The sequence below is a fragment of the Embiotoca jacksoni genome, unplaced genomic scaffold (genome assembly GCF_022577435.1).
Source record: "Embiotoca jacksoni isolate LCO1_2020_lvr unplaced genomic scaffold, fEmbJac1.0.p SCAF_29, whole genome shotgun sequence".
In the NCBI taxonomy this organism is placed as follows: domain Eukaryota; kingdom Metazoa; phylum Chordata; class Actinopteri; family Embiotocidae; genus Embiotoca; species Embiotoca jacksoni.
In genome coordinates this window covers 25,001-40,000 of record NW_027185380.1, presented here as the reverse complement: position 1 = coordinate 40,000, position 15,000 = coordinate 25,001, and the positions used below count along the sequence as shown (strand labels likewise).

Here is a 15,000-nt window from a genome sequence, read left to right as displayed (position 1 = left end):
ACCAAACATGCCGGTTTGACCCTGAAACAGACGACTTTAAAGCCTTTAAAGTTCTTCTGGTTTTAAATGCCGCCGAGTGACCCGACTAACGCTTTCTACAGGTTAATAGGTGAATTTTAAACGTGCTGTTTTTGTGGAAAGTGTTTCGTTACGGATCGTATTCACGGTTTGATATCGGGGATGATAGCAAGAATATTAACATTGTACTTTCAGTGAAAGCGGAGCTTATGTGTTCCTAATTTAATGCCTTTTAGGACTTTAATGAATGAATGCGCAGCATTTTGTCATATTTCTTAAGGACTGTTTCTCAGATTTTTCATTTAATAACGAAAAAATACATTAAAAAAAAAAATCATTATAGAAAACAATCATTTTCAGTTTGAAACGCTTCCGAATATGTTAAAAACAGTAGATATCTTTTACTACAGTATAAATACAATCAGGCAGAAGCGGGACATCTTTTCTTCGATTACATGACGCTGACCTTTCAGTTCATTTCGCCGCATGAAACCCGAGCGGATGAACCCAGATCTGTCTTGTCACCGGTGACTCATCCTCATCCCTTAACGGAGGCAGCAGGAACTTCCTGGTGGAGTGTTTCAATCAGCTGACGTTGCCAGGCAACAAACACCGTTTCATCCAGTCGACGGGTCTTTGGCTGGTTTTCTGTTTTTGCTCAGTTTTTCCTCTGAACGATCCGGTCCAAAGATCGGGTTTCTGTTAAGTTTTGTCAGATGATTGCTGTGGGAATTTTTTTTTAATTTTTTTTTTTTAATCTTTTATCTTTGATGAAGTAAATAGTGGAATCAGAATTTTTTTTTTTAAAAAAGGAATAAAATCTTTTTTTTTTTTTTTTTTTGCAAAAATTTGTATTCAATCCTTCCAAGATGTTTTGAAAAACCAGTGACGACACATGGAGATTCCCTCACAGTGCGCGTGGACGTGTGTGTGTGTGTGTGTGTGTGTGTGTGTGTGTGTGTGTGTAGGTCGCCGTGTTTGTGTGTGTGGTCTTGTCCATGATCCATTTAACAGGCTGAGGTCAGAGGTCAACAGGAGCGAGGAGGTGCGACCTTCTCACCTCGGGGTCAAACCGAGGAGACACTCTTCACTTTTACCGTCTCTTCCACTTGGATTTACGCCGTCAGCCTTTGTTACGTCTTTCCCCCTTTTTTTTTTTTCTTTTTTTTTTTCTGTCTCTCCGGAGGAATGCGGCAGAATCTGGTTTTTTTTTTGTTTGTTTTTTTAAACCCACCTCGTATTACACGTTCGTGACATAAACATTATAGTTTCCAGCTCAGCAGGAGCAGACGTGGTTCTCTTTAGTGGTTTCTAGGTCAAGGAAATGCTGCGGGATCTCCGAGTCATCTCACATCTGGGCCACAGTGACGGTCTAGTGGTGCAGTGAGGTCATGATTATTTCTAGTAGAGTCTCCTTTTCACCACATTGCTGTGTCACGTTTCACATCTGATCCGCTGATAAGTAGAAAGTCTCTCAGTACTTTTGATAAAATGATGAATTTATACCCAATTTTGAGGCAATTATGCTTCATTATTTGCATTTTGTTTTTTTTACATTTATTTATACTTCTCTTTCCCTACATTTCAGATGCTAATGTGCTCCCCTCCAGTATTTTACAGCTACAGTTACTCGTTATTTTAAAGATTAACCAACATTATAATGCTTTATAGACAGTAATGCATTAGTAACAATACAGTAATAAAATATAACCACAAAAATTTCCAGTAATTTACAGGATTAGTTTGACAGTTGAGAAAATATAATTATTTGTCTGTTTAAATTTGAAGCGACAGCCGGCAGCCACACAGTTGGATTAGCTATTAGCTTAGCATAGAAATAGCTTAATATATCTCAGCGTAAAGACTGGAAACAGTTACACAGCTCACTGGCTGTAGCTTCATATTTAGCACACAGACCTGAAAGCAATATTGATCTTCCCCTTAACCCGCAAAAAAGTAAATTGTTGAACTATTTCTTTAAGCAAATATAGACTGATGAGACTCTTGTACTTCAGGCAAAGTTTCATTGGAGGTCTTTTGTTTCTAATATTGCATTTTTATAGCGTGGTATTGTATTTTATCTCCGCAGTGCCGTAGTGAAGTAGAAAAACTTGACTTTGACTTGACAGTCTGACCTCCTTTATCTTCCTCCCGTCTCCCACTCAATCTGCTGCACTTTCTGTCTGCGTCGTATTCTCCATCTTTATAATATAATCCCATTTACTCGCCCTGCTCTTTGTCTTCACTCTCTCGCTCTCCCTCTCTTTCTCCTTCCTGAGTTTGAACCCGTTGAACCGTCTCCCCCACCGCACCCTTTTTTTTTTTTTCTCTCCACTCACTTCCTGTTTAGAGGAACAATTAAGGGATTGTTCCTACGGCCCGGGGCGCCGAGGCCTTGATCTGCAGCGGCCGTCGCATCAGCTGGAAAGAGGCGCACGCAGCGTCAATTACGAGACCGCCTTAAAGGACGGTGTTTGATCGCAGACCAGTTAGAAGTAAAGCAGGACAACAACAAAAAAGTTATGAGCAGATGAGGAAACGCAGAACACGAGGCGACGAAAGACTTGTAAATCATCCTTTTCAGTGAGGTTAGACTCGTGTAGACCCGTAGGATACGGTTTCTTGATTTTATTGGGAGAGCAATTGGGGGTTTATTGTGTTACAAAGCGGAGCGAGTCTTTAGTTATTCATGTGTATTTATTTGAACCACTTTTCTAAATCCAGATCATTGGATGTTCCCCAAAAAAATTAACATGCATTTCTGAAGGCAGCGATGGATTCCTTTAGACAACACATCTGGGACAAATATTGGCCTTTTGTTTGAAGTCTATTTTTATTGATTTATTGGGGTGTAGTCAACTCGGTATCGCGGCAAAGCGTGAAATAGACACGCGCCTCCGCTACTGCAGAACGTGAGGTGGCCACGCTTCGGCCCGCCTTTGCGTGGAAGTTACACGTTTTCATGTGGTGGACAAAAATGGAACCGACTTGCTTCGAGCAATGTGATTTACAGGAAAATGAAACTTTTTGCAAAAAAAACATGGTTGTGTAAACAAAAATCAACTCAAGAAAAACCCTTGACACCTCCTGGATTCGAACTTCATCTTCAGTCTGTGACGTTTTCCTCTAAGTGTAGTTGCAGTGGTCGTGGAGTTTCACGTTGCTCGATGCTGATTGGTTGACTCAACAACTGGAAACGGTTCCCTATGGAGTGTGTCCAGACCTAAATATTTATGCATCTGTATTTGGGTCTGTTGACGCCGGGCTGCTTTTGACCAACCAAATGGTCTGTTAAGTCTATAGAATTTCAAGAACAGCTCTAAATGATGTGTGTTTTTCACTTTGTAAAAGATTTGAATGAGTAATCCATGATCTAATCACATCACCAGCGGAGGAGGCTATGTAGTGTTTGTGTAGGTGTTTTGGCCCAAAGAATAATTAGAGAAAAAAGTCAACCATCAATGATGAATACTGGAAAATGTAACAAAGTGCAGAAGTCAAGCATATAACAAGAAATGTCGTTATTATGTTCAGAGAAGGTCAAAGACGCCAAACGATGGAATAAATACCCACTTGAAATGAAAACGAAAAAACGATTTAATGTCACTTCATGTTTTCTCTTTGAACTTGCAGTTTGTTCCACATTTAGATGCAGTACAAAGTTAACAAATAGAAAATCCCTGGAATAATGTAGAAAAAAAAAACGTGCGTGTCCTCCGCAGGCAGAGCGACGGGCGTACAGGGAGGCGGAGATCAACATGATGGACGACCTATCAGAAGCCGACTTCCACAAAGAGGAGGAGCCGGCGAGTCCGGCCCCTCCCCCCTCGCAGCAACACACGGACCCCGCCTCGCCGACGGTCGCCGTGACGCCGGAGCCGGTTGCCAGGGGAGACCAACCCACGCCCAGGGAGATCGAGTACCAGGTGAGACACATTTTAAATAATGTAAATAGAAACAAACAAAGAACTTTTAGACACAAACATGTTTTTGTTGGCTGTTTTTTTTTTTTTAATCAGCTTTCAAAACGGAGTTATATTGAGAATAATTCGGACCTATTTTTTTCATCTCGTGCGCTAACAGGACGGGCGGGGCTTCGGCATCGGGGCGCTGGTGTTCGGGAAGCTGCGAGGTTTCTCCTGGTGGCCCGGCAGGATCGTCTCCTGGTGGATGAGCGGCCGGAGTCGAGCGGCGGACGGCACGCGCTGGGTGATGTGGTTCGGCGACGGCAAATTCTCCGTGGTGAGCATCGTCGGTTCGACGACGCCGTTGATCCGATCCCCTGGTTTTAGCGGGCATTAAGCGCCCCGGCCGAGGTCTTATACAAGGAGAAAGAGGTCCACTCACAGAAAAGAGAGAACGTCTGCTGTTATTATTGGGTTCATATCTTTGACACTGAAATTCCTACTGTTCACTTCTGTCCTTTTCACAATGTCCTAGTTATGGCATTCAAAAGCTTTTACAAATGAAGTTTTATATTCGCTGGGCTCATTCAACAATTCATTTGCTCTCAGCAGAGAGATTTCAATGAGTCCTTTTACTTAGATTTGATGAAAGATGACCTTGATTTTTCTCTTCTGACTCTCTGGAGTTCAGAATTCAGTCCAATAATAGCGTCGCATTGCAGCGAGCTTTTGAGCTGTTCTTTCTAAAAGACGCACACTTTACGCCCAAAGTCACCTTTAGATAATGGTTTCAAAAGCTTGTTCTCTTTTTTGTTGTTGTTTTTAACTCCTGATGATTTATGGCTTCTCTGTGTTTTTTTTGCAGGTTTGCGTGGAGAAGCTGATGCCTCTGAGCTCTTTCTCATCCGCCTTCCACCAACCGACCTACAACAAACAGTCCATGTACCGGAAAGCCATCTTTGAGGCTCTGCAGGTAACAAAAACCCACTATTTTAAAACTCAACGTCAGAGAGAGGGAGGTTTGGTTCTAATTTTAATGTCCGATAAAGAGTTTTTTTTAGTTTTTTCTTAAGCACGGGAAAGACCAAATATATAACGTTCCTGTCTGATATAAGATGCCGATTTGCATCTGTGGAGGTGTTGTTCTCATCTAGCTCTGCCCACAATTTATAAGTGGTAACATGTGGGTAAAGGAGTGCAGTCTATAATTTTGTAGGTTGTTTTTTTTCCCCAGTGAAAAAGTGCTTTATTTAAAAATGTTTGATTGCAAGTAATACAAGATAATAAACATCTTCTATGGCACCCACTGTTTTTTTTGTGGGTTTTTTTACAGAACATTTTGATTTGATTTAATTAGATTTTGATTACAGAAAATACAGATGATACGCAGGATTAAATTGTAACCGGACTCGTCTTGTGTTTTTGTTTTTGTGTTCAGGTGTCCAGCGTGCGGGCGGGGAGGCCAGTCCCTTCCTGTGATGCGAGCGATGATGCGGAGGGGGTGGATCTTCAGACCAGACAGATGATCGAGTGGGCCATGACCGGCTTCCTGCCCGCTGGTCCGCAATCACTGGACCCCCCAGAGGGTAGGCAGCAGTCATCTCTCTCGCTCTCTCTCTCTCTCTCTCTCTCTCTCTTGCTCAGTCACATGATATAACCTACAGAAGTGATGCCCAACCTGTGGCGCGTGTACCGCTGGTGGTACGGTACATAAAGCTCCACCTGGTCCAAACTGCAACCCAACCGGCCAAAACTTTAATTTAACGTAATTCTACTACATACATCAGTTATTACACAAAAACACTTCACAGTACAACGATGTCCAAACCAGCCGGTAATCATTTAAATGTCACGTCTGTAAAGAGCTTGACTCGGTTGGAAATTGTTTGAATCTGCAGTGGGATGTGAACCTCTGAACTACATCATGTCGTCCATTTCATAAAAGGAAATTACACCTGCTTACTGAACATATGTAAAAAAAAATTTACCACATTTGTAAGAGTGGAGACATGATATAATCACGAATAATTTTAGTTCTTAGCTCACTAAAAAAAAACATATTTGGAAGACTGAGAATATTTACATCAACAATTTGGGCCTTTTTTTTTTTTTATTTATTTATTTTTTTTTACAGTAATTCTAGAAAGTTGTCAGGAAATGAGGAGAGAAGATGTGCCATTAACTCCACAGGTCATATGGGTGCTTTGATTTCGTAGATTTGTATCTCATAGGTCAATTTGATAGCTCTAAAAGATGACACTTATTGTCTAAATATTCAGTTTTGTTTTAAAATATACAAGGAAAGCATGTGAAAATATAGGAAAAGCATTTCTGAGAAAGTCATTGCAAATCCTATTCAAAGCGTTGGATACACAAAAGTAATGTCAAGTATGTCAGTTGCACAGACGTCTAGAATATTATATGTATTTGAGGAAATTCATAAACTCTTGGGTGTGAAACTTTAAAAAAGACAGCGTCTGGATTCCTGCGAGGAAACTGGAAAAATAAATCAAAAGAGAGAAACATCGAATCAAATAGTGTAAACATCATATGAGGTTTAAATGACTGATGATTATTTTAACAACCTTAAAGCTACTTAAGGAGGAAAAAAAAAAAGGGGAAAGTGTTTGTTATGGGATTAAAAACAACAACAACAAAAAAAACGTTTTTATATCCTCATCCACACAGAGGAACAAAATCCATATAAGGAAGTGTACCCAGAGATGTGGGCGGAGCCTGAGGCGGCCTACACGCCTCCACCTGCGAAGAAACCGCGCAAGAACACGGTGGAGAAAGCGAAGATCAGAGAGGTGATCGACGAAGGGACCAGAGGTAAGCGCACAAATTCACCATTCACGTTCATCTTATTACATCAGTTCAATTCAGCAGCTTTTTCACACGATACCGGTTTATAATACGTATGAAGTAATGTGTTTTTTTTCTAATGCGTTTTCCAGAGAGACTTATAAATGAAATCAAAAAGAAGACCAGGAATATTGAAGGTAAAAAAAAACATCTGGAATCATTTACAGCTTCAGTGTACCAGAAACACTCCAATAATTGATGTTTTATTCTCGTTCTAGCGTATTATTGTCTGAGGTTTGGCTGCACAGCTGCCCAGATGTTAAATCCGGCCGAGTCACGTGGTTGCTTGTCACGTTGCGGCTAATTGCGTGTAGGGACTGAAAAGGTCTCTTAATTGTTGGATAAACGTGGAACGGGCCGAACGAACTGATAGACGTTGTCTGTGTTGTGTCGGTTCAGATATCTGCATCTCCTGCGGAAGCCTCAACGTCTCTCTGGAGCATCCTCTCTTCGTGGGCGCCATGTGTCAGGGCTGCAAAGTAAGAAAGCTCCCACAGGGAAAATAATTCAATGTTATTATCATATTATGGAATCAATTCTTATTCATATTGTTGCCTCGTTTTACGCAATTTTTGTTTGTCCAAATGAAGTGATTCTATCAAAAACTAAAAGCGAGCCACTGAAGCGTTTTATTCATTTGCGGATTTTTTTGATGTCATATAAAATGCTGAAATGCAGCTGATTACATTGAAGATCAGTTCGATTATTTTACATTTCATGTTGTCTTTGATCATCAGGATGTCTCCTCATTCTGTACATGTATAGACAGTACGGTGTGAAGCAACGATGCTTGTATCTTAAATATGAATCAATTAACTTCACACAAAGCACAAATAACAGAAACATTTGAAATCAAATTGACGTTTATTGTGAACACAGATTACATTTTTAAGGTATTCACCATCTTCTTGGAGAAATCGTCACAGTTCTTACGTGAATTTAGGGTCTCAGTGTCTTTTAGTGTCCCTCAGTGTCTCTCGGTGCTTCTCAGTGTTTCCCAGTGTCCCTCAGTGTCTCTCGGTGCTTCTCAGTGTCTCCCAGTGTCCCTCAGTGTCCCTCAGTGTCTCTCAGTGTCTCTTAGTGTTCCTCAGTGTCTCTCTGTATCTCTCTGTCTTTTAGTGTCCCTCGGTGTCTCTCGGCGTCTCTCGGTGTCTCTCAGTGTTTCTCAGTGTCTCTGTGTCTCTCTGTGTCTCTCAGTGTCTCTCAGCATCTCTCAGTGTCCCTCAGTGTCTCTCAGTGTCTCCCAGTGTCTCTCAGTGTCTCTCTGTATCGCTCTGTGTCTCTCAGTGTCTCTCAGCATCTCTCAGTGTCCCTCAGTGTCTCTCAGTGTCTCTCAGTGTCCCTCTATGTCTCTCAGCGTCTCAGTGTCTCCCAGTGTCTCTCTGTGTCCCTCAATGTCTCTCTGTGTCTCTCAGTGCCTCTCAGCATCTCTCAGTGTCTCCCAGTGTCTCTCTGTGTCCCTCAATGTCTCTCTGTGTCTCTCAGCGTCTCTCAGCATCTCTCAGTGTCCCTCAGTGTCCCTCTATGTCTCTCAGTGTCTCTCAGCGTCTCAGTGTCCCTCGATGTCTCTCAGCATCTCTCAGTGTCTCTTGGTGTCTCTTGGCGTCTCTCGGCGTCTCAGTGTCTCTCAGCATCTCTCAGTGTCTCTCAGTGTCTCTTGGCATCTCTTGGCGTCCCTCGGCGTCTCTCGGCGTCTCTCGGTGTCTCTTAGTGTCCCTCAGTGTCTCTCGGTATCTCTCTGTCTTTTAGTGTCCCTCGGTGTCTCTCGGTGTCTCTCGGTGTCTCTCAGTGTTTCTCAGTGTCCCTCAGTGTCCATTAGTGTCCCTCTGTGTCTCTCAGTGTCCCTCTATGTCTCTCAGCGTCTCAGTGTCTTCCAGTGTCTCTCAGTGTCCCTCAATGTCTCTCTGTGTCTCTCAGTGTCTCTCGGTGTTCCTCAGTGTCTCTCGGTGTCTCTTAGTGTCCCTCAGCGCCTCTCAGTGTCCCTCAGTGCTTCGGTGTCTCTCAGTGTCTCTCAGTGTCCCTCAGTGTCCATTAGTGTCTCTCAGTGTCTTTCTGTATCCCTCAGTGTCTCTCAGTGTCTTTCTGTGTCCCTCAGTGTCTCTCAGTGTCTTTCTGTGTCCCTCAGTGTCTCTCAGTGTCTCTCAGTGTCCCTCAGTGTCCCTCGGCGTCTCTCGGTGTCTCTTTGATGTTGACATCAGGACTCCCTGCAGCACTCCTTGTTTCTTCTTGTGATTGAAGCTGTTTACTTTGTGATGTTGATGTCATCCAGTGAATGAATGTGTCTCCTGTTGTAACGCAGTAGAAAATGGACGATGAGACGCCTTCGGCCTCGTTTAGCTCCTTTAGCCAAATAACAAATTCCTTGTTTTGTACACGAACTATAAAACCAGAACAAACCACATTTATAATGACATAAAACAGAGAAAAGTCTCAAATTCAAATTCTTTTTTCTTTGTGGACATTTTCACTCGATAAATTTGTTAAATCATCACCAACAATAACGTCAGTATCCTTTGTTATTGGCTGTTTTGAAAGCCATGAAAATATCACGGGAACAATAGTTAAATGTCGCGATATTTCACAGCCGCATTAAAATAAACAAAATGAACAGAGAAAAAAAACAAAAACCACTCTGTCACTGTGCTTCTTCTTCTCCCGGTAGAACTCGTTCCTGGAGTGCGCCTACCAGTACGACGACGACGGCTACCAGTCCTACTGCACCATCTGCTGTGGAGGCAGGGAAGTGCTCATGTGTGGCAACAACAACTGCTGCAGGTCAGTCGGCCCGGCAGATTCCTTCGGTGACCACGAGCCGGGTTTTAGATTTCACATCCACAGAAAAAGGTCATCTACCAATCCTGCCCCCCCCCCCTCCTCCTCCAAAAAAAATAAAATAAAATAATAATAATAATAATTTTGGAACAGATTTATTAATTTTGATTTTTAAGGACTCGGCTGATTGGACGGACTCTGGCGCGGATTTGAATGTGGATCCATCCAGATCATTTCACACGTAAACTTGATTTAATCACGTCGAGACAAAGGTCTCTTTTCCACGAGAGACCTGAGAACAAGAAACTTTCACGGGAAGAAGATCAGCAAACAAAAGCAAAACAATAAATACAAAATTAATCAAAAACATTCACAAGAATCATTAAAAAAAAAATTAAAAAAAACATCAAATAATGAAGCTTTAAAATCTCCAAGGGGAACTTAAAACTCCAGTTTGAGGGCAGTTTGTAGAAAGCAGTTCTGCAGACATTGTGAGGGATATTTATGTGTGTGTGTGTGTGTGTGTGTGTGTGTGTGTGTGTGTGCAGGTGTTTCTGCGTGGAGTGTGTGGACCTGCTGGTGGGAGCCGGCTCGGCGGCGGCGGCCATCAAAGAGGACCCCTGGAACTGCTACATGTGCGGATCCCGGAACAACTACGGGTTGCTGCGGCGACGGGACGACTGGCCCTGCAGACTACAGCACTTCTTCGCCAACAACCACGAACAGGATTTTGTAAGTGTGTCTTTCTGCTGATGGTCACTGTTGTTGTTGTTTCATTTTATTCTGTTTTATTTGTATATGCTGTTTATTTTTTTACATTTTTATGTTTTATGTTTTTACCTCGAATTTTTATTCTGTCATTTTTATGGGATCAGTAAAGTATATCAACCCATCCATCATCCATCCATCATCCATCCATCCATCCATCATCCATCCATCCATCCATCCATCCATCCATCCATCCATCATCCATCCATCATCCATCATCCATCCATCCATCCATCATCCATCCATCCATCCATCTATCCATCCATCCATCCATCCATCCATCCATCCATCCATCATCCATCCATCCATCATCCATCCGTCCATCCGTCATCCATCCATCCATCATCTATCATCCATCCATCATCCATCTATCATCCATCCATCCATCCATCCATCCATCCATCCATCCATCCATCCATCCATCCATCATCCATCCATCCATCCATCCATCATCTATCATCCATCCATCCATCCATCCATCCATCCATCCATCCATCCATCCATCCATCCATCCATCCATCCATCCATCATCTATCATCTATCCATCATCCATCTATCATCCATCCATCCATCCATCCATCCGTCCATCCATCATCCATCCATCCATCATCTATCATCCATCCATCATCCATCCATCATCCATCCATCCATCCATCATCTATCATCCATCCATCATCTATCATCCATCCATCATCCATCTATCATCCATCCATCCATCCATCCATCCATCCATCCATCCGTCCATCCATCATCCATCCATCCATCATCTATCATCCATCCATCATCCATCCATCCATCCATCATCTATCATCCATCCATCATCTATCATCCATCCATCATCTATCATCCATCCATCATCCATCCATCCATCCATCCATCCATCCATCCATCCATCCATCCATCCATCATCTATCATCCATCCATCCATCCATCCATCCATCCATCTATCTATCTATCTATATATGATGATGACGATGATGATGATGATGATTAAAAATGAGTCATCTTGAGATTACGATAGTATTTGTGCAGTTTCATGCCAAGTTTTGGAAAACATTGTCTTGATTTGTTGAAGTGAAAATGAGTAAATGCATCACCAGAAACAAACACATCTTCAGCTTTTTATTTCATGAACTTTCTTTTTTTAACTAAAACAAAAATGAAACATTAATTGTTGCAAAAACACTCAGAATTGAAGCCTTAATAGACCTGTTAGATCTCAATTAAGTCAGATCAAGATCTGTCATTAGGAATTTATTTTTACATGCCACAATTACGGTTTCATTTAAAAATAAACAAATAATTTTCTCATATGAAATAAAAAAGTAAAACATTTCTTTTCACTTCAGAAATCAAGAAAACGCGTTATTTGCCTCAAACCTTTGCACACAGCTGCGCGATAACATTTTAATGATGAATCACATCGGCACAGATAAAACCTCCTTGAATATAAAGTCTCGAGTGTGCCCCTTAAATAATTCTAGTTTTTAATTGCTGAAATATATATTTTTAGTAATAAACAGTTTTCCAGTGTAGAGAGGAAGCTCGTAATAAAAGTTCCCCAACAGGAATCGCCGTTAAACTGGGGGCGTCAGCTTTATGCTGCTAACATCCTTTAAAACGACCGGGACAGCTCAATAAGTAGGCTTTAAAATGATTATTATAATCCATATATCTATACTGCACTCCTCATTCTTCTTAACAGCAATCCGCAGAGCTGAGTCAGCAATTCAGTCCGATGAAGTTAAGTTGCTCCTCTGCATCTTATCTGCTAAAAAGATGAAGTTAAACGAAGGCACATAAAAAAACAAAACAAAAAAAAACAGGACGTTCAAATTCAGTTGTGGATGTTTTTCCCTCTTCAGCCGACTTTTCTTCAGGAATTAAATGAAGTACGTCGTGGCTGCTCGACTGTAAAGTCGGATATTTATCCGTCTGTATTTTGTTCTCATCGGTGTCTCTTCTTCTTCTTCTTCTTCCTCCTCTCTCTCAGGAGCCAGCCAAGTTGTATCCTCCAGTCGCAGCAGAGAAGAGGAAACCAATCAGAGTCCTCTCCCTGTTTGACGGCATCGCCACAGGTAAACACGTGACTCACCGTCATTAACAATTAACTGTAGATTAATAAACAGCGTCGGACCTGAACCCCCCCCCAAAAAAACAACAACCGTTCCTCACTTTTCCTCTCACGAGGTTCAGGTTCATGGTTTTTAACTAAAATGTCTCCACAACTGATGGATTGCCAATAAAATTTGATGCGCAGCTTTATCGTCGGCCTCAGGACGAAACGTTATAACGCACTCCGTAATCGCTCATCTGGCGCCGTCGAATTTATTCCGGCACTTTGGTTCATGATGCAACATCTGCAAAACTGACGACATCCAACATCAGCTGTGCTTTGTGTGTAGCATGAATTATAGATAATACACACAAATATAACTCATCCAGCTGGAGAGACGCAGCTCCGACTTTTTGGGCTGCTTTGAGATCAATCAGGCGAAAAGCTTATTAAATTTGATATATCACACGAAGTAATCCTTCTTTTAAGATGACATGAATGAATGACCGTGACTGCCGATATTAAGTTAAGATAAGCGGACTATCGAGCGAGGAAAAAAAAAACACTTTACATTTTTAATTGAAGTTGCACAAAGACATCTTAAATATGACTTTTTATATATATATATATATATATATATATATATATATATATATATATATATATATATATATAAATCTACAGAGGAGCGAGCATGTTTAATGTTCCCAAGTCCTCCCGTATGGTTGATACGTGTCGGACATCTGGAACAAACAGCTGGAAAAGTTGGAATTATTTCGATCATGGAGAATCATCTCGTCCTGAAACATTAACGCACATCATACCCGCTCAGATGTGCGTCTTAACACGATTTTAAAATGTCAGACAAATAGTGGAAATTGCTGAAGGTGAAGCAAAAAAAAAAAAAAAAAGTATCCCGTTAACAAGGATGTGAAATTAAAACCATAGAGGGGACGAAACCAGAAAATAGGAACCTTAACTGCCGATTGAATTTATATCTATCAATTCGCTGTGCGTCTGTAAGAGGGCTTGTGTGTGGTGTGTTCAAGGTCTGCTGGTGCTGAAAGATTTGGGCATCCAGGTGGACAAGTACGTTGCGTCCGAAGTGTGCGAGGACTCCATCACCGTCGGCATGGTTCGACACCACGGACGCATCATGTACGTGGGAGACATACGCAACGTCACTCACAAACACGTAAGTCAAATCAAACGTTCTGCAAAAACACTTTTTTACGCCAGGTACAATCATCCTTTGAGCTCTACACGCGGCTCGATTCATAGTTCAGCGTTTTATGAAACTCCTCACGCTTTATACTCAATTAATATGAAATGAAAAAAGTTTTTAAAAAATGAACTCCGTCTCAAGCGAGTACAACGGGAAGAGTCTTGCTTTTGTTTATGAATGCGTGAGTCATAAGAATCGAACGACTCGAGTCGCAGGTGATATTTTTCTGCGGCGGCTTCAATTTGAACACTTTCAAGTGCTTTTTCTTCATTGCATTTATTTTGTCGTTTACCTTTACGGACGAATGTGTTGGTTCCGCCGCAGCTCATCCAAATAATGCAGCGCTCCTCTTGAGAAGTGATTCAACTCAAAGCAGTGGTCTCATATAAACTCTACCTGCGCGTCTTTATGTGTTTGTTCAAAGTCTCTGCATGTTTAATGACTCTGTTTCTGTTTCTATATAAAGTAGCAAAGATGTCAGGTTTGGATTCTTCTACTCCACCAAACTTACGTACTTATGGAGGTTTCTTCCTGTTAAGAGGGAGGTTGTTTTTTTCCCCCCCTCCCAGCTCATTGTGGGAATTGTTGAATTGTTGTGTCTCTCTGTTTAAATGCTGTAAAGTTCCGCTTTAAGGACTTCAATGTGCTGTGATTTGGCGCGATATGAATCAAATTGAATTGAATTGCGGTCTTTCCTCCGCGCTGACTTTAAACTCGGGTGTTTCCAGATTGAAGAGTGGGGACCGTTCGACCTGGTGATCGGAGGAAGCCCCTGCAACGACCTCTCCATAGTCAACCCCGCCAGGAAAGGCCTTTACGGTAGGAAGGACTGGTCTCTTTTTGTTTTTTTCCTTCTAAGAAACCTGCTATTCGTGCGAAGTGAAATCTGGAGGCTGAAACCTTCTCCGTCGACCCGCAGAGGGAACCGGGCGCCTGTTTTTCGAGTTTTACCGTCTGCTGCACGAGGCTCGACCGAAACCGGGCGACGAGCGGCCGTTCTTCTGGCTGTTCGAGAACGTGGTCGCGATGGGAGTCAGCGACAAACGGGACATCTCCCGCTTCCTCGAGGTACAACGGAACAAACTCACAAACGCTGCTGAAAGGACGATTCCGGTTCATTTCTCATTGACGCGGTTGTCGCAGCTCCATCGGTCGCCGCCGGCAACCGCTCTCTACTTCCGGTGTAGAGATTCGAGGGAAATAAGGAGTCGTGCAAAAAAAAAAAAAAAAAAAAAAAAAAAAAGCGTGAGCTCAATGCAGCTTTACATGAATCATTTTTAAACATTTGCTTTTGAAACTGACTGAAAATGAATGTTTTTTTTTTTTTTGTTTAGGTTTAATGGCTGTTCGCTAATTTCTGTGTTTACTTTCCGTCATACTTTAAAACAAAC

The 15,000-nt window shown here is 41.9% G+C and overlaps 1 protein-coding gene across 1 annotated transcript in view; it reads left to right on the top strand.

The window, feature by feature from the left end:
* Positions 1-15,000, top strand: part of LOC138205693 (DNA (cytosine-5)-methyltransferase 3A-like) — a 52,833-nt gene that overhangs the window by 28,996 nt on the left and 8,837 nt on the right. The window contains 13 exon segments of the mRNA XM_069161852.1: positions 3,741-3,944; positions 4,102-4,260; positions 4,789-4,896; positions 5,362-5,509; positions 6,612-6,755; positions 6,881-6,925; positions 7,188-7,267; positions 9,451-9,563; positions 10,109-10,292; positions 12,322-12,406; positions 13,434-13,579; positions 14,338-14,428; positions 14,529-14,677. Coding sequence (XP_069017953.1) covers positions 3,741-3,944; positions 4,102-4,260; positions 4,789-4,896; positions 5,362-5,509; positions 6,612-6,755; positions 6,881-6,925; positions 7,188-7,267; positions 9,451-9,563; positions 10,109-10,292; positions 12,322-12,406; positions 13,434-13,579; positions 14,338-14,428; positions 14,529-14,677 — 1,656 coding nt within the window.